The sequence below is a fragment of the Trichomycterus rosablanca genome, chromosome 2, assembly GCF_030014385.1.
Source record: "Trichomycterus rosablanca isolate fTriRos1 chromosome 2, fTriRos1.hap1, whole genome shotgun sequence".
Taxonomy (NCBI): Eukaryota; Metazoa; Chordata; class Actinopteri; order Siluriformes; family Trichomycteridae; genus Trichomycterus; species Trichomycterus rosablanca.
The window spans coordinates 61420222-61445221 of NC_085989.1; the positions used below are offsets into that span (position 1 = coordinate 61420222).

The 25000-nt window shown below is 40.0% G+C and overlaps 1 protein-coding gene and 2 pseudogenes across 1 annotated transcript in view; all 3 read left to right on the forward strand.

Moving 5' to 3' along the window:
- LOC134300589 (NACHT, LRR and PYD domains-containing protein 12-like) overlaps nucleotides 1–11866 on the forward strand; it is a 41073-nt pseudogene extending 29207 nt beyond the window's left edge.
- LOC134303139 (GTPase IMAP family member 9-like) overlaps nucleotides 1–25000 on the forward strand; it is a 236769-nt pseudogene that overhangs the window by 44381 nt on the left and 167388 nt on the right.
- LOC134300605 (NACHT, LRR and PYD domains-containing protein 3-like) overlaps nucleotides 1–25000 on the forward strand; it is a 109599-nt gene that overhangs the window by 1302 nt on the left and 83297 nt on the right. The window contains exons 2-5 of the mRNA XM_062985125.1: nucleotides 19489–19616; nucleotides 20673–20724; nucleotides 21387–21591; nucleotides 21931–23713. Coding sequence (XP_062841195.1) covers nucleotides 19489–19616; nucleotides 20673–20724; nucleotides 21387–21591; nucleotides 21931–23713 — 2168 coding nt within the window. The remainder of the gene's footprint in view (nucleotides 1–19488; nucleotides 19617–20672; nucleotides 20725–21386; nucleotides 21592–21930; nucleotides 23714–25000) is intronic.

Below are 25000 nucleotides of genomic sequence, written 5' to 3' on the forward strand. Positions count from 1 at the left end.
AAACCATCCAACGTTTTGTTGCAAATAGTCAACAGGGTCAAAAGAAACATGTTAAGAAAAAAAGATGCAAATTAACTGCCAAAGATTTGAGAAGAATCAAACGTTAAGCTACCAGGAACCATTATCTTCCAGTGCTGTCATATTCCAGAACTGAAACCTACCTGGAGTGCCCAGAAGTACAAGGTGTTCAGTGCTCAGAGACATGGCCAAGGTAAGGAAGGCTGAAACCAGACCACCACTGAACAAGACAAATAAGTTAAAACGTCAAGACTGGGACAAGAAATATCTGAGGACAGATTGGTTTTATGGACTGATGAGATGAGAGTGACTCTTGACGGACCAGATGGATGGGCCCGTGACTGGATCAGTAACAAGCACAGAGCTCCTCTTCGACTTAGACGCCAGCAAGGTGGAGGTGGGGTACTGCTATGGGCTGGTATTATTAAGATGAGCTAGTTGAACCTTTCTGGGTTGAAGATGGACTCAAAATCCACTCCCAAACCTACTGCCAGTTTTTAGAATACACTTTCTTTAAGCAGTGGTACAGGAAAATGTCTGCATCTTTCAAGAAGACCATGATTTTTATGCAGGATAATGCTCCACCGCATGCATCAAAGTACTCCACTGCGTGGCTAGCCAGTAAAGGCCTAAAAGATGAAAAAATAATGACATGGCCCCCTTCCTCACCTGACCTAAACCCTATTGAGAACTTGTGAGCCCTTCTTAAATGGGAGATTTACGGTGAAGGAAAACAATACACCTCTCTGAACAGTGTCTGCGAGGCTGTGGTTGCTGCTGAACAAAAAGTTGATCATCAACAGATCAAGAAACTGACAGACTCCATGAATGGAAGGCTTATGACTGTCATTGAAAAGAAGGGTGGCTATGTTGGTCAATTATTTTTTTTTTAAATGTCAGAAATGTTTATTTGTTAATTTTGAGTTGTTTATTATTCTCACTTTAACAGATAAAAATAAACAAGTGAGATGGGAACATTTTAGTTTTTTATTTAGTTGCATAATAATTCTGCACACTAATAGTTGCCCAATAATTATGCACACGTAGCTGTTTTCCTAAGAAAGCCAAAACCTCACTTTCACTTTCTTAAATATTTAGGTTTAAGGTTTATTAACATTTTGAATTGACTGAAAGCACAGTAGTTGTTCAATAATAAAATTAATCCTCAAAAATACAACTTGCCTAATAATTGTGCACACAGTGTAGTTGTTAGTCTGAAGGAGAAGATCTCAGGGTTAGAAGGGCGCATTCGGGCGTTAGAACAGACTACTACTAGTGAGGGCTTAGATTTAGCTGTAGCAGTCCCGAATGCCAGCAGTTCAGGTACAGAACCCCAGACTCCGGCATTAGAGCCCTCACAGCGGGGTGACTGGGTGACGTCTCGGCGACATAGTCGTAGGGCAAAGCACCGACCATCTCAGTTGCACGTGTCCAACAGGTTTTCCCCACTCAGTGAGCCACCCGCTGAGAAGCCTGTTAATGTAAGTGCTCTGGTTATAGGAGATTCTCAGCTCCGACACGTGCGTATTGCGACCCCCATAGAGACACCAGCAACCATAGTCACTTGTATTCCGGGGGCCAGGGCGCCTGACATCAGAGCAAATCTGAAAGTGCTGGCTAATGCTAAACGTAGATTCTCTAAGATTGTTATCCACGTCGGCACTAATGATGTTCGCTTGGGGCAGTCTGAGGTTACTAAGAGTAATGTTAAAGAGGTGTGTGAGTTAGCTAGGTCGATGTCTGAGGCAGTAGTGTGCTCTGGCCCCTTACCGATTCGACCCAGTGGCGAAACCTACAGCAGGTTGTTGTCGCTGAACCGCTGGATGTCTAAATGGTGCTCAGAAAACTGCATTGATTTTGTAGATAACTGGTCCACTTTTGAGGGAAGGCCTGGTCTTTTGAAGCAGGATGGTGTCCACCCCACGTGGGAGGGTGCTGCTCGCATTTCTTGCAGCATAGGTGACAGGCTTTACCACCGCGTTAGTGTAGCGGCAGATAGTGCTAAATGACTATCCAGAGCCAAGACCAGGCAGCAGACAAACAGGCCTAACCAACTGTCTGCGAGTCGCCATCTGACGTCACCCGGAATCCTTAGGTCACAAACCATTGAGACTGTGTCTGTTTACCGTGGCAGGTGTAAGCCAAAACAAAATCAAAAAGTATGTCATAATAACTTAATTAAAATTAATCTAAATGAGCATCATGAAAACCCTAGTAAGGCTAAACTAAAGTTAGGACTTCTAAACATCAGGTCACTTGCATGCAAAACAGTAATTGTAAATGAAATAATTACAGATAATAGTCTTAGTGCACTTTGTTTAACCGAGACCTGGGCTAGACCTGATGAGTATCTAGGTTTAAATGAAGCATCTCCTCCGGGTTACAGTTATGAACATAAGCCACGTCTTAGCGGTCGTGGTGGAGGAATAGCCACAATTTATGACAAAGACATAGGTCTTACTGTAAAATCATCTCCCATAACAAACTCATTTGAGGTTCTTATCTCTGACATAGCCAATAAATGTTCATCTGATAAATTTAGTATGTTTAAGCTGGTTACTGTTTATCGACCCCCTGGTCCTTACTCAGAATTTCTTAACAAATTTGCCGATTTTCTTTCTAAATTAGTTTTATCAACTAAAAAAGCTTTAATTGTTGGTGACTTTAATATCCATTATGAGGATAAATGTAATCCACTCAAAATTGCGTTTGATTCTATTTTAGAATCTTTAGGCATCACCCAAAATGTAACAGGACCCACTCACCGCTGTAAACATACCTTAGATTTAATACTTACTTATGGTATAAACATAAACAACCTGGAAATCGTACCACAGAATGACTTAATTTCTGACCACTCTCTACTAATTTATGAAGTGTCCCTATCCAATAATATACAGCAACCACATCATTTTAAATGTAAGCGCACTATTACATCTGCAACTGCAGCAGCGTTCATAAACTGCCTACCGGAATTACCAAATATATCAGCATCAGAACCTAAAGAACTAGATCAGGAAACTCAAAACCTAGAGACCGTACTGCTCACAACCTTAGATAACGTAGCCCCACTCAAAACTAAACTGATTAGGGAGAAAAAACTTGCTCCTTGGTACAATGACCACACATGCGCACTTAAACAAGCAGCACGGAAATTAGAACGCAAGTGGCGTCACACAAAACTGGAAGTGTATAAGATTGCTTGGAAAGATGCTCTAACTGAGTATAAACATGCACTTATAAAAGCTAAATCTTTATATTATTCATCCCTAATAGAGAAAAATAAAAACAATCCTAGATTCCTTTTTGAGACAGTGTCCAAATTAACTAAAAACGTCAATGAAACTGAATCTAATATACCGCCTGACTGTACCAGCGATGATTTTTTAAAATTCTTTAATGACAAGATAGAAAAAATACGACTTCAGAGTCAGAGTGTGTCACCTGCCAATGTTAAGTATGGACTCACTCTGAGCAGCATTGGTGATAATAGTAATGATAATAGTAACAAGGTAATCCAATCTCCCAAAATGAACTAACTGTGTTGATTAAATCATCTAAGTCATCATCGTGTATACTCGATCCTGTTCCAACTCGTTTACTTAAAGATTTACTCCCAGCTATTGTAGAGCCCCTGCTTACATTAATCAATGCATCCCTTAGCCTTGGGTACGTACCTAAATTGTTTAAAAGTGCCGTTATTAAACCCCTGATTAAAAAACCTAATCTTGATCCACATGTTCTAGCTAATTATAGTCCAATTTCAAATCTTCCTTTTGTCTCTAAGATATTAGAACAAGTTGTTTCCAAACAGTTATGCTCTTATTTGAATGAAAATTGTATTCATGAAAAATTTCAATCAGGATTTAGACCCAACCATAGTACCGAAACCGCATTAATTAGAGTAGTTAACGAGTTGTTAATGTCTTCTGATAATGGATGTGTCTCTTTTCTTGTTCTATTAGATCTTAGTGCAGCGTTTGATACGGTCGATCATAACATTTTACTGGAGAGGCTAGAAAATACAGTAGGTGTTAAAGGACTCGCACTCTCTTGGTTCAAATCATATTTGACTGACCGCTCGCAATTTGTTTATGTAAAAAATAAATGCTCAGAAACAACAAAAGTAAAGTGTGGTGTTCCACAGGGGTCGGTACTGGGACCGCTATTATTTACACTCTATATGCTTCCACTAGGAGAAATTATTCATAAACATGGCATAAACTTTCACTGCTATGCAGATGACACACAGCTGTATATATCAGCCAAACCAAATGATACAGACACAATCAGTAAGATAGAAGATTAAAGTGTAAACGACATAAAAAACTGGATGTCGTGTAATTTTCTTTTACTTAATTCAGATAAAAATGAGGTTTTACTTGTTGGCTCTAAAGCTGCAAGAGACAAGTTGTCTAACCTGGTGCTAAACTTAAACACGTTCTCTGTTACTCCCAGCCCAGATGTAAAAAACTTAGGTGTCACAATAGATTCAGATCTCTCATTTGATACACACGTTAATAATATTACTAGAGTTGCTTTCTATCATTTGCGTAATATCTCTAAAATAAGAAATATACTATCTGTTAATGATGCCGAAAAACTGATCCATGCGTTTATAACTTCTCGGTTAGATTATTGTAATGCTCTTCTAACTGGATGCTCTGGTAGATCCTTAAACAAACTCCAGTTAGTTCAAAATGCAGCAGCTCGAGTGCTAACTAGAACTAAAAAAATTGATCATATTACTCCTGTTCTATCATCTCTTCACTGGCTGCCAGTTAAATTCCGCATTGATTACAAAATACTTTTACTAACTTATAAAGCGCTACATGGTCTGTACCACAGTATCTGAGTGAACTTATTAATCACTACAACCCAGCGCGTCCACTTCGCTCACAAGATGCAGGGTTACTCATAGTTCCTAGAGTTAAAAAGATCACGGCTGGTGGAAAAGCATTTTCTTACAAAGCTCCACAACTCTGGAATAATCTTCCTGCCTCTGTTCGGGATTCGGACACAGTCTCAATGTTTAAGTCTAGACTGAAAACATATTTATTTTCTCAGGCTTTTGATTAGTATAGACAAAGTTTTTGGTCATAGAAACTTGTGGTGATCAGGGATGTTGGGTTGCTGTCGTTCTGCCTCTCTTGTCCGATCACTCAGGTTTGATGACGGTGGGGAGATGGGCGCTGATGTCCTGTGAAAGCCTTCATGATCTTGTTACCTGCTCGCTTTCCCTTTTAGTTATGCTGTAATAATTAGGGCTGCTGGAGTCTAAAACTCTCTGTAAAACTGTTTTACTCAACTAGCATTGTACATTATTAACTACATTCTCTGTTGTTTTACCCCGAGGGCATTCTGATGGAAACCTGTTTACCCGCCGAGGTTAAGGATTAAAGTCAAGACTGCAGTGCCAACGAGGCTGCTTCTGCCAGATGTGACGGGTTGGGAGTAACTGCTCCAAGAATGACAAGAACTAACTACAGACTTTATTAAAGACTAGACCGAACAATAACTCTATTATTATAATTTCTTTATTTATTGCCAGTTATAACATTTGGTTCATTTAATTCTGTGTTTGTATGATTTTATGTAAATCCTATTTATTTAAAGTATCCTCCAGGCCAAGAAGGACGGGCCTTGCTGAGTCTGGTTCCTCTCAAGGTTTCTTCCTGTAATTTTCAGGGAGTTTTTCCTTGCCACAGTCGCCCTCGGCTTGCTCAACAGGGTTTTTTTTATGTGTTTGGTCCTGGATTTTGTAAAGTTGCTTTGAGACAATGTCTATTGTAAAAAGCGCTATGTAAATAAAGTTGACTTGACACACACACACACTCACACACACACACACTCACACACACACACACACACACACACACTCACACACACACACACACACACACACACAGTCACTCTCATCTATGTTTCAGGATGGAGACAGAAATAAATTTATCATTTATAATCAGCGGGTAACATTGTATTAATTCTCAGTCGCTACATGGCTATAGTTAGCACTTGGACTGTGTAGAAGTGTGAAGCTCCGCCCCTTTGTAAATCAGTACAGTTGAGCAGTCCTGCTATTGGTTGATTCATCAGTTTAACTGCTTTCACTTTTATCTACAATGTAGTCTGATCTGATTATTTCTCTCCAGGTTGGATGGTTGTTCTCTAACAGAGGAAAGTTGTGAAGTTCTGTCCTCAGTTCTCAGTTTAAACTCCTCCAGTCTGAAACATCTGATCCTGAATCACAATAAACTGAAGGATTCAGGAGTGAAGCTGCTCTCTGCTGGACTGGAGAATCCACACTGTACACTGGAGATACTGAGGTAAGATCTTCACTTTCACACTGTAGATACAGAAGATCTTTGTAGACTGAAGACTGATGTTAAGTGCAGTTGGGCAGTAGGTTTCTGTGAGGTGAAACTCGTTCACCTGACTTACTGTTAGAATTAACACACATATTAAACATTATTATTTCATATCTACACTTGATGAATTGGTCGGCCATGTTGGAAAGTGTTTACATCACAACTCAGTTTATGTTACATCATCATAAATGTTAAATGTGTCCGACTTCAGCTTCTGATACACAGGGGGGTCATGTGGTGCCTTTTGGTGAAGAATTATCTTTTCCCTTAAGACCCCCCACAGCACCTGAAAGCAGGGAGTGTCTTCTTTCATGTACACACACACATACACACACTCACACTCACACACACCCACACACAATCACACACACACACACACGCACACACTCACAAACACACACACACACACTCACACACACAGTCACACAATCACACACACACTCACACAATCACACAAACTCCCTCTCACACACACACACACACTCACACACACCCACACACAATCACACACACACACACACGCACACACTCACAAACACACACACACACACTCACACACACACACAGTCACACAATCACACACACACTCACACAATCACACACACTCCCTCTCACACACACACACACACTCACACACACACACACACTCACACAATCACACACACACACACACACAGTCACACACACAGTCACACAATCACACACACTCACACACACTCACACACACACACACACACACACTCGTTTTAGATACTCACACCAGGAGCCACTTAGAGAAGCTAAATTACCCTCGGTGTGTTTTTGTGTTCAGAAAAAAAAGCAGAAAGAAAACTGAAATGCAGAAATAAGATGAAAATGCAGGGAACCATTGGGAGAACATACAAAACTCTTCACAGACAAAAACCAAAAATGATAACTGAAGCTAGGAGCTCAGGAGCTGTGTTACAGTCAGTACTCGCTCTAGCAGCTGCTCCACCCACCGTCCTGGCAGGAGCGGAGCCAGGGGGTGGCCAGTGGTGGCCATGGCCACCATAAAGTAATCTTCGGCCCCCCCCAACACCGCTTTGCTGGCAATTTCTTTGCGGAAGCATTTCTGCACACAGGAGCAGCGCAACTCAAATAAGTAGTTCTTCACCAAAACAGTGCAGTAACACACTCAACATAAATGTCAACCACCAACACAATTACAGAAGTAGTACTATTTAGTAGTATTCGTGGCGCGCTACGAGTAAAAGCGCGAGCTGGCTCTGCGCATTCCAGTGTTGCCAGATTGGGCGATTATCTGCCAAATTGGGTGGATTTTGTTGGAAAACAATTTAACAGCAGGTAAAAAACACTTCTATTTAAAAGAAAATCTTCCGTTTTAAGAAGCCCCAACATTGTAGAAGGCTGTTAAAAGTAAAGTCAATTTTCAATGCTGATTTGGCTTAATAGTGTTGGTCAGTCTGTATCATATTCTTGAAAGAAAATTAAAATTTGTTTTTCATGCATTCACACTGGCATGTTCTGGGATTCAATTGAGTCTCATCAGTACACACAAGTTGGCAGCCAAATGATAAAGTATTGCAAAGGAATATCTTTGAAATTCTTCCTCATAATGTTAAGGTTGCTATGTTTTGTTTTTTCACTTGTCAAAGAAAATAAAGAGAAAAAAAGCTTATTATTATTATGCAGGTCTTCGTGATGTAATTCTACATGGCACTCACTGTCTGTATAAGTAAATGAGTGAGTGACCACATAAAAAAGGTATCAGTTTCTGTGCCACCCCTGTGTGAGCAATGGTCTCAGTCTGGCCACCCCTATGAAAATTGTCTGGCTCCGCCACTGCGTCCTGGTATATCTGGAGTTTGAACAGCACTATGAAAACTCCTGTGTGATTATAAAGCAGCTTCCATTGGTTGGTGTTTGGGAGGGTTTGTGGTTTTGAATGTGTAGATGTTTTAGTGGGATTGTTGCTAAATGATCTACCAGCTAACAAAGATCTACTGAAGATTCAGCATTTCAACTCTGAAAGCCTTTAAAATGTGGAATCCACTTTAAGTCTGAAATCACATTTTACACTCATGTTGGAAGGATTACTGATTCAGCATCATCAATTCAGCTGCTTTCACTTTCATCTGCAATGCAGTCTGGGTAATATTATCAGATCTGCTACTTAGATTCCACCTACTGCTGCAGGGTGACGTCTTTCATTTCTCTGATTCATCTGATTATTTCTCTCCAGGTTGTGGAATTGTGACCTAACAGAGGAAAGTTGTGAAGTTCTGTCCTCAGTTCTCAGTTTAAACTCCTCCAGTCTGAAACATCTGGACCTGAATAACAATAAACTGAAGGATTCAGGAGTAAAGCTGCTCTCTGCTGGACTGAAGAATCCACACTGTACACTGGAGATACTGGGGTAAGATCTTCACTTTCACACTGTAGATACAGAAGATCTGTTTTACTCTGAAGCATCATTTTATTAAAAGCTAAACATTGGTAGATGGTTTGTTTGGGACTCTTTGGAGTCTTCATACATCATCACATCCTATCATGATTGTTTCTTTACTGTAGCTCACTAACTTACCTGAGATTAGATCCTAAACTAGCAGCACCTGAGTTTCTGGTGCTGAACCTGCTGTAGCAATTTATCATGGATGAAGAAAAATGTGATTCAGCTTTTAAACAAAGTCATAACTGCTATTTTTATCTTCTCAGTGTTCTTCTATACAGGAATATAATTACTTTGAGGATTAGCTTTTTATTTGGTGACATTTACAGATGCGACAGCAACGTTCTTTGGCTACAAGCTAGTAACCTGTTTATATTCCTCTGTGATCAATTCCACAGCAGTGTGAGCACCAGAAAACATCTCCTGCTGGTCCAGGATCCTGAGACAGAGATTTAAACCAGAAATCATCAGTTCTTGTGGTTCAGTTAGCAACTTAGCTCTGATTTAGCATGTTAGCTCTGACTTAGCATGTTAGCTCTGAGAAGCTGGTAGTTTAATGCTCTGAAATTAATTTGTGGAACTAAATCAGGTTCTTCATGAACACAAAGTTTTTTACATCATGATTCTTTGACTCAGTTAAATTAACCAGTTGGGTGGGTAGCACTGTCTCCTCACAGCAAGAAGGTCCTGGGTTCGATCCCCAGGTGGGGCGGTCCGGGTCCTTTCTGCGTGGGTTTCCTCCGGGAGCTCTGGTTTCCTCCCACAGTCCAAAAACATGGAAGGGAGGTAAAGTGGAGACACTAAATTGTCCTTAACTGTGTTTGACATTGACCTTGTGAACTGATGAATCTTGTGTAACGAGTTTCTCTTCATCAATGTGTTCATACCTTCACCAGAACGACCGTTCCTGTCATGAAAGTAACCAAAGTGTGTAAAACATGACGTTAAAAATCCTAATAAACAAACAAACACTGACCAGTTCATCCTGGTCGGGGGTGTAGTGGGCAAAAAGAGGCACCAGTTGGAGAGACACCCTGGACAGATGCTGCTTTTAAATGCAGGTCGGGCAGAAGGTTTCCCTGAGATCAAACTCGTTTACCTGAATCGCTCGTGTTCATGTGGTTTGTGTGGGAAGATAAAAAAATATGGAGGCTGTCAAGCTTATATATTTATTTTATTATTGGTGTTAATTGTAGATGTTTAAAAGTGTTGCAGTTAAAATTAACGTACGAATGAAACATTATTATTTGATTTCCACCCTTAATGAATTGTTCAGCCATAATGAGTTTACATCAGAACTCAGTGTTCACATCACAATAACTACAAATGATTCAGGACTAGCTGCACCACCGTACCAAACATTAGGAGTGTGGTGGTGATTAGCCTCATTTGTTCTGTTCTCTGTTAACAAGCTAAGCTAAGACTGTAAACAAACAAAAAAAAAAACACTAGAGAAACAGCAGATAATCTAATTCCTCCTCTCCTCTCATGATTAATTAGTTAAGCATCATTAATTAAACTAGAACTGAAATCCCAGCTTCCATTGGTTGGTGTTTGGGAGGGTTTGTGGTTTGGAATGTGGAGATGTTTTAGTGTGATTGTTGCTAAATGATCTACCAGCTAACAAAGATCTACTGAAGATTCAGCATTTCAACTCTGAAAGCCTTTAAAATGTGGAATCCACTTTAAGTCTGAAATCACATTTTACACTCATGTTGGAAGGATTACTGATTCAGCATCATCAATTCAGCTGCTTTCACTTTCATCTGCAATGCAGTCTGGGTAATATTATCAGATCTGCTACTTAGATTCCACCTACTTCTGCAGGGTGACGTCTTTCATTTCTCTGATTCATCTGATTATTTCTCTCCAGGTTTGCTGGTTGTTCTCTAACAGAGGAAAGTTGTGAAGTTCTGTCCTCAGTTCTCAGTTTAAACTCCTCCAGTCTGAAACATCTGAACCTGAGTTACAATGAACTGAAGGATTCAGGAGTGAAGCTGCTCTCTGCTGGACTGGAGAATCCACACTGTACACTGGAGATACTGGTGTAAGATCTTCACTTTCACACTGTAGATACAGAAGATCATTCCTACAGAAACTGTTGATGATGTGTGTAGGAGTTTGATATTTTACTCGTGTTTCCCCACACAATAACACAATAAGTGATAAAACACTTCATCACTTCATGATTAAGATGATTTCTCAGTGATGTTGTCTGGTTGTGGATCTGAATGGAGATGGAGGAGGAGGTGGGAGAAGATGATGTAGGATTTTTATTAAATGATTTTCTTCTGCAGGTTGTGGAGCTGCAGTATTACAGATGAAGGTTTTACTGCTCTGGCTTCAGCTCTGAAATTAAATCCATCATCACGTCTGAGAGAACTGCATCTGATCATCAATAATCCAGGAGAATCAGGAGTAAAACTGCTCAAAGATCTACAGGTGGATCCACAATGTAACCTGAAGAAACTACAGTGAGTTACTGTTGATTTATACACAGACACACACTTAAACACACACAAACATACACACACATGCACACATTGCACACACTGCCTACACATGCACACACTACACACACACTACACACATTACACACACATGCACACATTACACACACATGCACACATTACACACACATGCAGTGTATGTCTATTTTATTGTGGAATCAGAGCTGCTCATTAGCAGAACCTCATCTGTATCAGGGTTCTTCAGTGAACAATGAATCATGTAAAATGTTCTATCATTGTTCCATCTAGTGTGTGTGTGTGTGTGTGTGTGTGTGTGTGTGTGTGTTTGTGTGTGTGTGTGTGTGTGTGTGTGTGTGTGTGTGTGTGCTGGTGTTTATACTGGTTATGATTGTGTTGAGTCTGATAGGTGACTGAAACATCTGATCATGTCTGATCTCTTCTACAGCATCTGATTCTAACACATTCAGTGAAGAGAAGAAGAAGATGAAGAGCAGTGAAGATAAACACCATCTACTCTTCACACTGAGATTCTACATGGTGACACTTTGTTCAGCTTCTTTATGTTCTAATCTGTAAACTGTCATGACATCACTTCCTGTACAAGATCAACACTCTCAAACCCACTCTGAAGTGCTGATGGATCTTCATCAGCTCCTTCTGTACATCAGTACTGTGTATAGTTCAGTACACAGTGCAGTAAGATTGGAGAGTCCATCAGGTTACTGCTACTAGCAGTATTAATCTGGTAGACTGAATGCTGAGTATCTGGTACAGGTGAGTTAGGAGCTGTGAAACAGCTTGATGCATTAGCATGCTGTTCACTATCTGGCCTGTAATGAAGTTTAAATAAGCTTAAAGCTACTGGAGATGTTGAGATTGTGCCAGGACGAGAACATGAGGAGGATTACTCGAAATCAGAACATTTTCCTACAGAACCACAAGATGTTTAGAAGGCTGGCTGAAGAAAGGCTCTTCTGTATGATTCTCACCCTGGAACTTGGCAAGGGACCTTGTTAAAAAAGACATCAAACAGTAGAGGTCCTGGGTTGAGGGGTACATAATCAGACCACAGTTTTGTACAGGCTATTACCCACAATCCCCTGTGATGTTTTTTTTTTACAAGCACGGGTAAACACCACGTTTCTAACACCAGAGCGCTTGAGGTTCCTCAGCGGCTCCACCTGCTGCACATGCGCTGTTGGACCGAGCCGGTAAACTCGGACTGTTCACTCTGCGCATGTGTAAACTTTCTCAGCACTTTTTAAACCGCTTATTTATGTAAATACAGACTGTCAGACAAATGTCATTAAAACTTCACATCCAGAAACTACTGTACGGATCTTTTATTATTAAACCACTTTGTTTTTGGGGATTTTTTCTGTCCATAAATACTTCTCAAAGCTGGATTTATGTTTCATGTTACCTGCTGTAAAGTAACAACACACTGAAGCCAGATTTATACTATGTAACACTCACTGGGTCTAAAGAATGAGGTTAACAGAATTAAAGGGGGTGGGGCATTGCTGATAGCAAGAATACTATTATTCACACTTTGCAAATTAAACATTTGTTTCTCTTTACTGTGTACAGACATTTAAATTACCACCATATCACCATAGGCAAGTTTCACATGACATAATATAGCCTCATGCCTGGGATAAAATAAATAAACATATAAAGAGTTCCTCTGCAAATAGCTTTTAGCAGGTGAACTTAAACAGTCTCACCAAGTTCCAAAGAGTTCAGTCACAGTTCAATATTCCATTCCTATGTGATGGTTGTCCCAGTTCACCAATAATCCCTTTGCTGTGACGGCTAGTCTGGAAGCCTCTGTAGGAAAGATGACTGTAGAGTAGATCCTCACCAGTTGTTGGGTACACAAAACCAAGATGACCTCTGAGTACCACAAACCAGCAAACTGCATTTGGCACAATTCTATCACCAAAATCAGCTATAAAAGGAAAAAACCCCTTACTGGGCTAAAAGAACAGTAGATTCTCCCAACAAGGGCCTGAAAACATGCCTAAGGAGCATAAAGTTGTCCTGCATGCTACAAATTGCCACAAAGAAGCATTTAAACTTCTGCTGGGGACACCTGCGTGGTGGTAGCTGAGGACACCTGCGTGGTGGTAGCTGGGGACACCTGCGTGGTGGTAGCTGGGGACACCTGCGTGGTGGTAGCTGGGGACACCTGTGGGCTGGTAGCACGGGACACCTGTGGGCTGGTAGCTGGGAACACCTGCGTGGTGGTAGTTGGGGACACCTGTGGGCTGGTAGCATGGGACACCTGTGGGCTGGTAGCTGGGAACACCTGCGTGGTGGTAGTTGGGGACAGCTGTGGGCTGGTAGCTCGGGACACCTGCATGGTGGTAGCTGGGGACACCTGCATGGTGGTAGCTGGGGACACCTGAGTGGTGGTAGCTGGGGACACCTGCATGGTGGTAGCTGGGGACACCTGCATGGTGGTAGCTGGAGACACCTGCGTGGTGGTAGCTGGGGACACCTGCATGGTGGTAGCTGGGGACACCTGAGTGGTGGTAGCTGGGGACACCTGAGTGGTGGTAGCTGGGGACACCTGTGTGGTGGTAGCTGGGGACACCTGCGTGGTGGTAGCTGTAGAAACCTTGGAGATGGAAGCTGAATTCTGCCATGTGCTTCTTTTATATGGTTTGATGTGGCCAATATTATATTTATGTTTAAAATAGCGCCGCCCTCTTGCTTCTGCAGTGTTACACGTTTGCCTCTGACTGTTTGGATGGTAGATGGTCCAAAGAAATCGGGTTCAATTCGTCCTTCTTTCCTTCCATGCTTCCTCATATTCAGGAGCAGGACTTCATTACCAACACTGGATGTTAGATGTTGATACTTTTTCTGCACCTTTGTGCATTTGCCTCTTTCTGTTTCTCCTGAGATTTTCTCATATTTTCTTCTGTTGTTGTTTTCAATACACTCCGTTTTTCCCCTGGTATCTAGATATCCGCTGTATGTCGACTCCTGAGGGAGAATGATCGTGGAAAGCTACAAGGAAACACTTCATATCAAACAGTACTTTAATCATAATGCAATAAAAATACTTAAAGCAAAATATAACATGAGTAGCACAGTCAAAACAAACATTTCACCAAAACATTTTACAATGCCAAGGACAAATGTAAATATTCGGGTAAAAATTCAGGCTTTAGATGTGCTATTGTACCTGAGTGAACATACAAAACTACATTTCTAAGAGGACTGCAAGATCAGGTGAAGAACAAATTTTGAATCAGCTGGATCAGGTTTTTCTACCATTGGACACAAAATGTAAACTATATCCAGGCAACATCTCCAGTGCACTGATACTTCAAGTTACATTTAAATGCTTTAAATTGAAACTAAGGGCTACAAGATCTCACTTACTGGCATTTCAGCAGGAAGCTCTGATGGAAACACCGCCTCTCTTCCATACATCAGCAGGAATGGTGAGGGTTTAGTGGTTGTATGGACCTTCGATCTCAATGAGAACAAAGTGGCACCCAGGTTCACATCCCGGTCATTCTGCTGCTCATTCACAAGTTTCTTAAGGGCTCTAAAATGTACACACACAATTAATAACAACATTTAGTAATCGCCTAATAATTCTGTTTATTACCAAATAATTACATTTAACGCTTTATGTTCTCATTGTTTTTTTCATCCAGGCCATTTGTATGAGGATGAGATGCTGCGGTCACACTCCGTTCATTGCACAACATCTCACAAAGCCTGTGGTCGAGCTATAATAAAAGAAATTTATAGCCACAGACATACGCAAGACATTTATTCATAATAATACATTGCAAGGTAAAAAGGTGATGCGAGTGGTTAGCACTATTGCCTTACAGCCCCAAAGATCCCTAATTTGGTCCCTAATACAAACTGTCTGTGTGGAGTTCTGCATGTTCTCCCCATATCTGTTTGGGATTTCTCTGGGTTCTCTAGTTGACACCCACATCTCAAAGACTCTATAAAGTTATTCTAAGTTAATAAAATCCCTGATCAACAGCTGGTAAAATTTAACAAAGCAACTTCATACTTTCACACATCAAAGGAACTGCTAACATGTATGTATGGAGCTGCAAACATAAAGTATGTTTGAATGGTACTTACAATACTTCATTGATGAATTCTCTTCCTTGATCCGAGAGGATGCGTTTGGGACGTCCATGTCTGAATATAATCGAACAGAGATGTCTTGCAACCTCAGCTGCAGATTTACTTCTTAAAGGAAAGACCTTAACCCACTTAGAGAAGTAATCTGTAGCAGTTCAAATGTACTGGAAGCCATCAGAGGTTTTTGCAAATGGTCCTGTTAGGTCTATCCCAATGAGCTCCCAGACATCTGATACATCTGATGTGTGTGTGTGTGTGTGTGTGTGTGTTCTTCAGCACCTTAACCTTAATGCATTGTAATGTCTGGACAGCAGTCAGTGGTTTCACAACCTTCTGACAACTGTCCCACTCCAACACCTACAAGATATAAAGTGTTAATATTTATATGGCTTGTACAGCACATAAAGGGAACATATGTACAAAAACACACACCCAACTGTCAATGTCAACTGACATTCCAGACCAGTAAAATCTGGAACCCATTGCACTCCGTGTTTTTAAGATGCCTGTATGCCCACCAATCGGAGAGGAGTGAAGCTCCTGAAAAAAGCTGTTTGGCCTCTTTGGTTTTCACCACCTTTCTGTCTCCATGAAACAGTTCTCATCTACATTCACAATAAAAAATGGAATTACAGATTTGTATTAACAGAACATCTTGTGTATTAGCCAGTATACTAAAACAGTTTGTGGGTAATAAAATGCTAACCCTTTAGGTGAGATTTGGAGGCAGATTTAGCCTCTGTGATTTATCATACCAGGTTGGATATGATCCCACAGTGACAAAATTGTTAATAACCTCCCACTTCTCAACCATATCTGAAAAGAAAAACATACAATAAGGAACAAATACGCAGAACAGAACTGACACTGATCATTTTTATACAGAGTAACAACAGAAATAGTATTACATACAAAAAATAACTATATACAAGATATCATTATAAATGCTGAAAATACCCCTTAGTAACCACTTTATTCCACATAACCTTGGCTGTGACTATTAAATCGCTAGGTCAGCACAATGTACATGTATCACGTCCTGATCGTGTCTGAACTACCTTTTGTGTTGTAAAGTTAAGGTGGCAGATAAAGATTAAAAAATATAGATGTATAAAAAGTGCACCTAAAAACAATCACTAAACCGAGGTATAAACGTGGTTAAATTCAACGTTCATTAGTTTAACAGTTAAGGCTAAGCAACATCATTCAATCACGTTTAGCCAATTCGTGCACCTTGCACAGTTATCTAACAAAATAACATTAAACTAGAAGAACGGTAAGAACGGTATTACATATATTTAAACATTACACTTTTAAAGAATTAAAATTAAAACCATGCAATACTAACCGCTAGCAGAAATGAATTATGCTAACGTTATACGAAATTATAGGCGTCGAAGGTAGCACGAAATTATAGGCGTTTCAGTTAACGAGTCAAAACTGATGTGCACATGCTCGGTAGGACATCTGGATGGGTAGGACAAATCGTCAGAACACCGACCGTTAGTTAATTTAGCGTGCGCGCTATTTAAAATAGTTCTTCAGTAACACAAACTTGTAGTTTATCTCAATCAAAGCAGAGCTTTAACACAAACTGAATGTCTGTGATCCATGTTTTAGAGAGTTAATACAGAGTTATATTCAACTATTAACAAGAAACTTGTTTTCCTGCACCTGCAGCTGCGTCCACCATGTTTGCTCAAATATCACAATATGCTAATTAGATGGCTTTAACCAATAGCAAGAGAGTAGCGTATGACATCAGACGCTCGTTAAATATTAAATTAAAAACATTGAGTTTAAAGGTTACTTTTACTTAAAATCTGTGTTGTTGTTTTTTAAAAACTGAACATTTCGTTGTATGGACTTAAATGGTTTAAGCTGTTTGAACTATTTTGCATGTTTTGAGTAAAGATAGCTTAATAGCAGCTTTAGCTAATACAGCTTCAAGGCGTCTTGGGACAGAAGCTACGAGCTTGGCCCCCTTGTTTCTAGACAATTTTGCCCATTTCTCTTGGCATTTCCTTGCAAGCTCTGTCAGGTTGGATGGAGGGTGTCCCATTTCCAGCTCCTTGCACAGATGTTTGATTAGATTCAGGTCTGGGCTCTGGCTGAGCCACTCAAGGACAATCACAGACTTTCTCTGAAGCCACGCCTTTGTTCTCTTGGCTGTGTGCTTCAGGTCGTTGTCATGTTGGAAGGTAAACCTTCGCTCCAGTCTGAGGTCCAGAGCGCTCTGGAGCAGCTTTTCTTTTGTTTGTTTGTCTTAGTTTGCAGCATTGTTTTCTTTACACTTTAATGAATACAGTTTTGCCGAGTCTCTTTTTGTTGGACCTGACTTGTTTCTCCTGCTGGTCCGTTGCTGTTATTCTTTCATTCTAATTTCTGTATTGTAACTGTCACAGACTGCTGTAACATGTGCACAAGTCTTGCTGAACATCCCTTTAGTATTTGCAATATAATATTTGTGCTTGTAAATAAATATAGTTTTACTAAGGTAAACTTGTAGTGCAGTTTGCTTATTGTAAAGTACAGATGTAGTAAAAAAAATGGTCTGAAAGTCTGATGTCAGCGTAACCAACACTGTAATTGCGTGTTAAATATGAGCAGTAAATACTGTTTTAGAATTACAGCAACTTCACATTTTGCAGGAAGGAAAAATAGATACAACATGTGGCATGAACAAATGTTACGGCACATTTAGGTGTGTTTCTCTCTCATTTGTTCAGTTTAGTAAATAATCCACGATAGTGCATTAAATGAGCAGGAAATGACATCATTTCATTAGATGACGTTGTTGTTCATTATTTTTACTTGATCAATCATAAGATTTGAGCAGAGGTGCACAAACTTTAGCAGGAGACTGTGTGAGAGGACAGCAGTTACTTTCTGACAGAACTGGAAACAGAATCAGAGTTTGGGCGGATGCTGGTTTAGTGCAGCGTTCACATGTAGACAAATTGTGTGAATTTAATACGATTGCATTTATGTCCTTTAGTGGTAACGCATTCAGTTTAATCTTATTATTCACACAGAACAAAAATATCATTTTGATTACTGTCTAAATCTGTTTGTATAACTGTTCAAACAAAAATCCTCTCGAGTGTAGATTCAGATTGTACTCGCGACTTTGAAGTCAGAAAGTGAGAGATCTGGAGGAGCACTTGAATGCGGCATTGAACTCGATTTGGTTAAAGTGAAAGTGAAAGTATTTAGTGTGGAGGAGAGAAACGTGAAGAGGTTTTCCAGATAATCGCGGTGAGTATAAGAATATAAAACTGTAACATGTGAATGTTATAAATCCGTATTTGATGGATAAATGTTTAGGATCAGGTTTTTATGATCTGATATGTGTTGTGTTTAGGAACTGTCACATTTAACACCGTTATTTAGGCGTGTCAACAACAACACGGAGATTTTTTACACTTCTGTGTTTTTCTCTCATCCACACCAACTCACAAACCCACGATTAATGAAAACAGGATGAAGAGATTTCTGAAAACTGCTTCCTTGTTTTAGTCTGGATACTAAAATGTAGCTTTACACAGATGTTGTGACGTCAGCGTGCTGGTGTTTACACACATGCAGGCGGTGGACAAAATAACAGAAACACACAATCAGTAATAAACATCAAACATCAAATAATAAAGATGTATGAGAGCATGGCATGAATAGTGTAAACTTTACTGAAGGAAGGTTGGAGTTCATTACTGATGTGTCCACGCTGTGTGTGATTATAAAGAAAGCACTAATCTAACACACTGATGAGAGGGAGATTGTTATTAATACACTTTCATTTATTTAAGAATGTCATTTAGAATTAAGAATGTAAACCAGATCAGAGTTACTGGCATACTGGTGTAAACGTAATAAAAAATAAATGTCTTAGCTGGGATGTAAAACTGCTCTGTAATGCTTTTAGAGTATGTGACTTCAGTTGAACTAAACTAGCTGCTAGTTAGCTAAGCTGTCTGATTACTGTACCATGTCCTTGTTTGTGTTTCTCTGAACTGAAGCTTTTAGGTGCCCCTGTGCTTTATATAGAGTTATTTATGTTTGGTTTTTACTTCAGTGTTACTCCAGTGTGATGGAGGGTACGAGACCAGATTCACCTAAACCCAGCTGTGTCTCCATGAAGAGCGACCGGTCAATGGATCCTCCACTTCACTTTAAAGGTGGAGGATGTTCTACTGATCTGAGGTCAGTATAATCTCATGGTGTGTTAGTGCCTTAGACCACTAGTGATTCTGGGGATTGGGGGACAATCCAAACTGTGTAGGACTTCCAGGACCTCTTTGCTCCAAGACTAGACTGAATAGCTGAGACTGAGTCTACAAGAGTCAAATTCAAGACCAAGTCTAAATAAGAGCTTGATATTATTGTTAATATTTATATTAAAATTGTAATAATAAGTGATCATGTATTTAAGAATATAAAATCATATCAGCCGTGGTTGAGTTATTAGCATACTGGTGTTATACAAAAAAAACATTGTTGAATGTAGCTAGTTTGTAGACATTTAAAACTCAGACATGCTTTTTTTTAAATAGAAGATTTGACTTAAATGAACTAAATGATCTGCTAGTTGAGATACAGTAGCTGTCTGAGTACTTTGTCATGACTTTGGAAGTGTTTGTTTAAAAATGTATTATCCCTGAATTAGCCAACATGACGTCTGTCACTTTTATGTGATGAAGTTGGTTTTGGTTACTGTGTAATGCTAAAATGCTAATACCAAAACAGCTTTTCTTGAACAAGCTAAAACCAAAATCTCAAAGTTTTTGTTTCTATTTCTAAATATATTAAATCCTCTAAATGTAAAATATTTTATTTATTAAATCTTCCACAATGTTTCCAGCTTGAATTAGGATGAAAGAATCACATTTCCGATTTAAACATTCACCCATTTATTGGTTCTTTTTTGTTTGGTTTTACCTGAACCCCAGTGTGATGGAGGGTACGAGACCAGATTCACCTGAACCCAGCTGTGTCTCCATGAAGAGCGACCGGTCAATAGATCTTCCATATAACTTTAAAGATGGAGGATGTTCTACTGATCTGAGGTCAGTATAATCTCTAGTATGTTCTAGTGCAGTGTTTTTACTTCCAGTTTCTCCTGATCAAATATATTAATCTCATTAAACTCAGTCCACTAAGCAAATCATTCATAAAAATACTAATCATCTAGGAAGTGTTTCAATAACAGGATGATAGAACCTGCTAGTGTTCAATACTGTTTTGTCTTTTTATTTACAGAACACAAAAGAAGAAATTAAATGTTACTTATCAGTTGGAATCCATATTTAAGGTTTGTATGTATGTGTGTGTATTTATAATAATAATGCTAATCTAGTTTGCCGATTGGCTAAATGAATACTGTGAAGGATTGTATGTTGATTTTGGATTCTGGAACCTCCTAAAATGTTGTTCTGGTTCTTTCAGACCTGAATGATCTCTTGATTTTTGCCATATGGGATTATTGGGGCTTATTTGGGTTTATTAAACACACAACCTTCCACATTTAATGCGGCTGGATCGGACAGAGGTGAAATTCCAGTTTAAAGCCTAAACACATTTTAATGCACAATTACTGTTTATATATTTACTGAAATTAATATGCAGAAAAACTACATCACTCCTTATATAGTCACATCACTCAGTCATTTTCTTTATTACCTCATGGTGCTCCTGGGTTCGAACCCCAGGTGGGGCGGTCCAGGTCCTTTCTGTGTGGAGTTAGCATGTTCTTCCCGTGTCATGCAAGTGAGGTGAATTGAAGATACTAAAGTGTCCATGACTGTGTTTGATATAACCTTGTGAATCGAATAAACTTGTGTGGTGAATAACTAGCGTTCCTGTCATGAATGAAACCACTGTGTAAAAACATGATGTTAAAATCCTAATAAACAACAAACAAACAAACCTCATGGTGCTTATTGTGATGATCTGGTTCTCTAAATTTCTCAACAGGAACTGGAGCTCAAAGTCATCAGCATGTTAAAGAATGAGCTAAACAAGTTCAAAAAGCTACTGAATGAAGATTACCCAGCATGCTCTGAGCAGGAGGTAAAGGATGTGGAAGATCTAAGTAGTTTCAGAGAGGGGGCGCTAAAGATCACACTGGATGTTCTGAAGATCATGAACCAGACAGACCTCGCTAACACCCTGCAGAGGAGTAAGAGACCAACATACTTACATTATTAATTTCTTTACCATTAGATGAACAAACTCTTCCATATTCATCTTGGTTCTAGAATCATCTATACTTTTGATTAGTCATTACATTATATTATAAAACATTTTATGACCATTAGGTACTTGATATTAGATGAGAATTCTAACTATGGTATTGGTCACTACATCTCTACAAATAAACCAATTATAATCATAGAGGTTTATACTTATAAACAGAAAATAATTTATATACAAACCTATTATTTATTACAATAATAAATTATATACTGTGTTTATTGATAATGCAGTAAAATATTAATCATCATCTTCTGTTTATTAGAACTATTAGTCTCTGTATATCAGAAAAAACTCAAATCCAATCTGAGAGAGAAATGTAAAAGAATCAGTGAAGGAATCTCCCAGCATGGAAGCTCAGCACTTCTGAATAAGATCTTCACAGAGCTCTACATCACAGAGGGTTGGAGTGAAGGCGTCAATGATGAACATGAGGTCAGACAGATTGAAACGGCATCCAGGAGACCAGCAGTACAGGAGATTCCCATCAAATGCAACGACCTCTTTAAAGACACGTCCATCAGAACTGTGCTGACTAAAGGAATCGCTGGAATTGGAAAAACAGTCTCAGTGCAGAAGTTCATTCTGGACTGGGCTGAAGGAAAAGCCAATCAGGACGTTGTCTTCATATTTCCACTTCCTTTTAGAGAGCTGAACTTGATGAAGCAGGACAATCTCAGTCTGATGGAACTTCTTCATCAGTTTTTCCCAGAAGTGAAAGGTCTGCCATCATTAGACTGTGATGCTTATAAAGTTTTGTTCATCTTTGATGGTCTGGATGAGTGTCGACTTCCTCTAGATTTTCAAAATAATGAGCGATTGTGTAACATAACAAAGTCAGTAAAAATGGATGTGCTGCTGACAAACCTCATCAAGGGGAACCTGCTTCCCTCTGCTCACCTCTGGATCACCACTCGACCAGGAGCAGCCAATCAGATCCCTCCTGAGTGTGTAGCCCAGGTAACAGAGGTACGAGGGTTCAGTAATCCTCAGAAAGAGGAGTACTTCAAGAAGAGGATCAGTGATGAGAACCTGGCCAGAAAAATCATCACTCACATGAAGTCATCAAGAAGCCTTTACATCATGTGTCACATTCCAGTCTTCTGCTGGATCTCAGCCTCTGTTCTAGAGAGAATTCTGGGTGGAGCCGAGGGGAAAGAGATCCCCAAAACTCTGACTCAAATGTTCACTTACTTTCTGATCTTTCAGATAAAACACAAGGAACAAAAGTACCATGGGAAATCTGACCCTGATCCACACCAGACCAGTGAGATGATACTGTCACTGGGAAAACTGGCCTTCCAACAGATGGATAAAAGAAACCTGATCTTCTATAAAGAAGATCTGACAGAATGTGGCATCAATGTTAAAAACACATCAGTGTACTTAGGAGTCTGTACCCAGATCTTCAAAAAAGAGGCTGGTCTGCACCTGGGTCAGGTCTTCAGCTTTGTGCACCTGAGTGTTCAGGAGTTTCTGGCTGCTTTATATGTGTTTCTCACCTTCATCAACAAAAACAGAAATGTGCTGGTGATACAAAACACTGGACTATTTAACATCTTTAGAAGCTATACAAACATGTCTGACTTTCTGAAGAGTGCAGTGGACAAGGCCTTACAGAGTAAGAATGGACACCTGGATCTTTTCCTCCGCTTCCTCCTGGGTCTCTCACTGGAGTCCAATCAGACTCTCTTACGAGGCCTACTGACACAAACAGGAAGTAGCTCTTACAACAAAGAGGAAACAGTCAGGTACATCAAGAAGAAGATCAGTGAGAATCCCTCTCCAGAGAAATCCATCAATCTGTTCCACTGTCTGAATGAACTGAACGATGATTCTCTAGTGCAGGAAGTCCAACAATACCTGAACAGAGAAGGTTCTCTTCATCACGATAGACACCGTCTGTCTCCTGCTCAGTGGTCGGCTCTGGTGTTTGTGTTGCTGAACTCAGATCAGAAGCTGGATGAGTTTTATTTGAGGAAATATTATCCATCACATGAAGGTCTTCTGAAGCTCCTGCCAGTGGTGAAAGAATCAAGAAAAGCTGAGTGAGTCATTTATTTACATTTGATTCATGAGTTTATCACTTAAACATTAATAATTAGATTTACGAAACTGAGAAGTTGCTAAACTAGTGTTGCAGTCTGATCTCAAAATGTGTCTGAAATTAACATTTATTTAGTAACATTAAAATAATAATGCTGTTTTTTACACCACCTACTAACTTGCACTCTGCTAATTATGCAGAGTAGGGATTTAACCATACACTCCACCCATGATGCGATGTGATTCACAATACTGAGTTCACGATACATTTTTCTTACCAATTTTTTAAACAAAATAAAATTGAAGACAAATTACACTACTCACAAAAAGTTCGGGATATTTGGCTTTCTGGTGAAATTGATGGAAAAGGTCAAAAGTTCACGCTACAGTGATATTATATCATGAAAGTCGAGCATTTAAGTAGAAGCGTGCGATGGTGATTTCCTCATCTCAAACTATTTATTGAAACAAAAGCCAACAACAGTGGTGGGTATACCCCAACAAAACATCTCAATGTCTCAATAACTTGTCATGTGCCCTTGAGCATCAATTACAGCTTGACAACGACGTCTCATGCTGTTCACAAGTCGACTTATGGTCTGCTGAGGCGTGGCATCCCACTCTTCTTGAAGGGTGGCCCTCAGGTCATTGAGGTTCTGGGGTACAGAGTTATGAGCCTCTACACGGCGACTCAGCTGATCCCAGAGGTTTTCTATGGGATTCAGGTCTGGAGAAAGTGCAGGCCACTCCATTTGAGGTACTCCAGTCTCCAGCAGCCGTTCCCTAATGATGCCACCTCCATGAGCTGGAGCATTGTCGTCCATGAAGATGAAATTAGGCCTGTGTTGTTCATGCAGAGGCACAATGACTGGATTAATGATGTTATTCAAGTAGTATGGGCTTGTTACAAAGTGTGGGGCAGTTCTGTATCGACTAGACACACCTGCCCACACTGTAACACCACCACCACCAAAGGCTCGTCTGGTGATAACAGTGGCTGATGCATAGCACTCTCCTTGACGTCTCCAACATCGTTGGCGGCCATCATTTCTGCTCAGCGTGAATGGACTTTCATCAGTGAACAGCACTGAGGCCCACTGGTCCCTCGTCCAGCGTAAATGCTCCCGTAAATGACGCCTGTGCCTGGTGGTGTGGTCAGGAACCCTTGCAGGTCGTCCAGCACACAGACCACACTGATGTAAACAGTTTCGAATGGTCTGACGTGACACTTGGGGTCCTCTCACCTCCCTTAAATGTGCCTGGAGTCGTGTGGCATTCATCATCCGGTT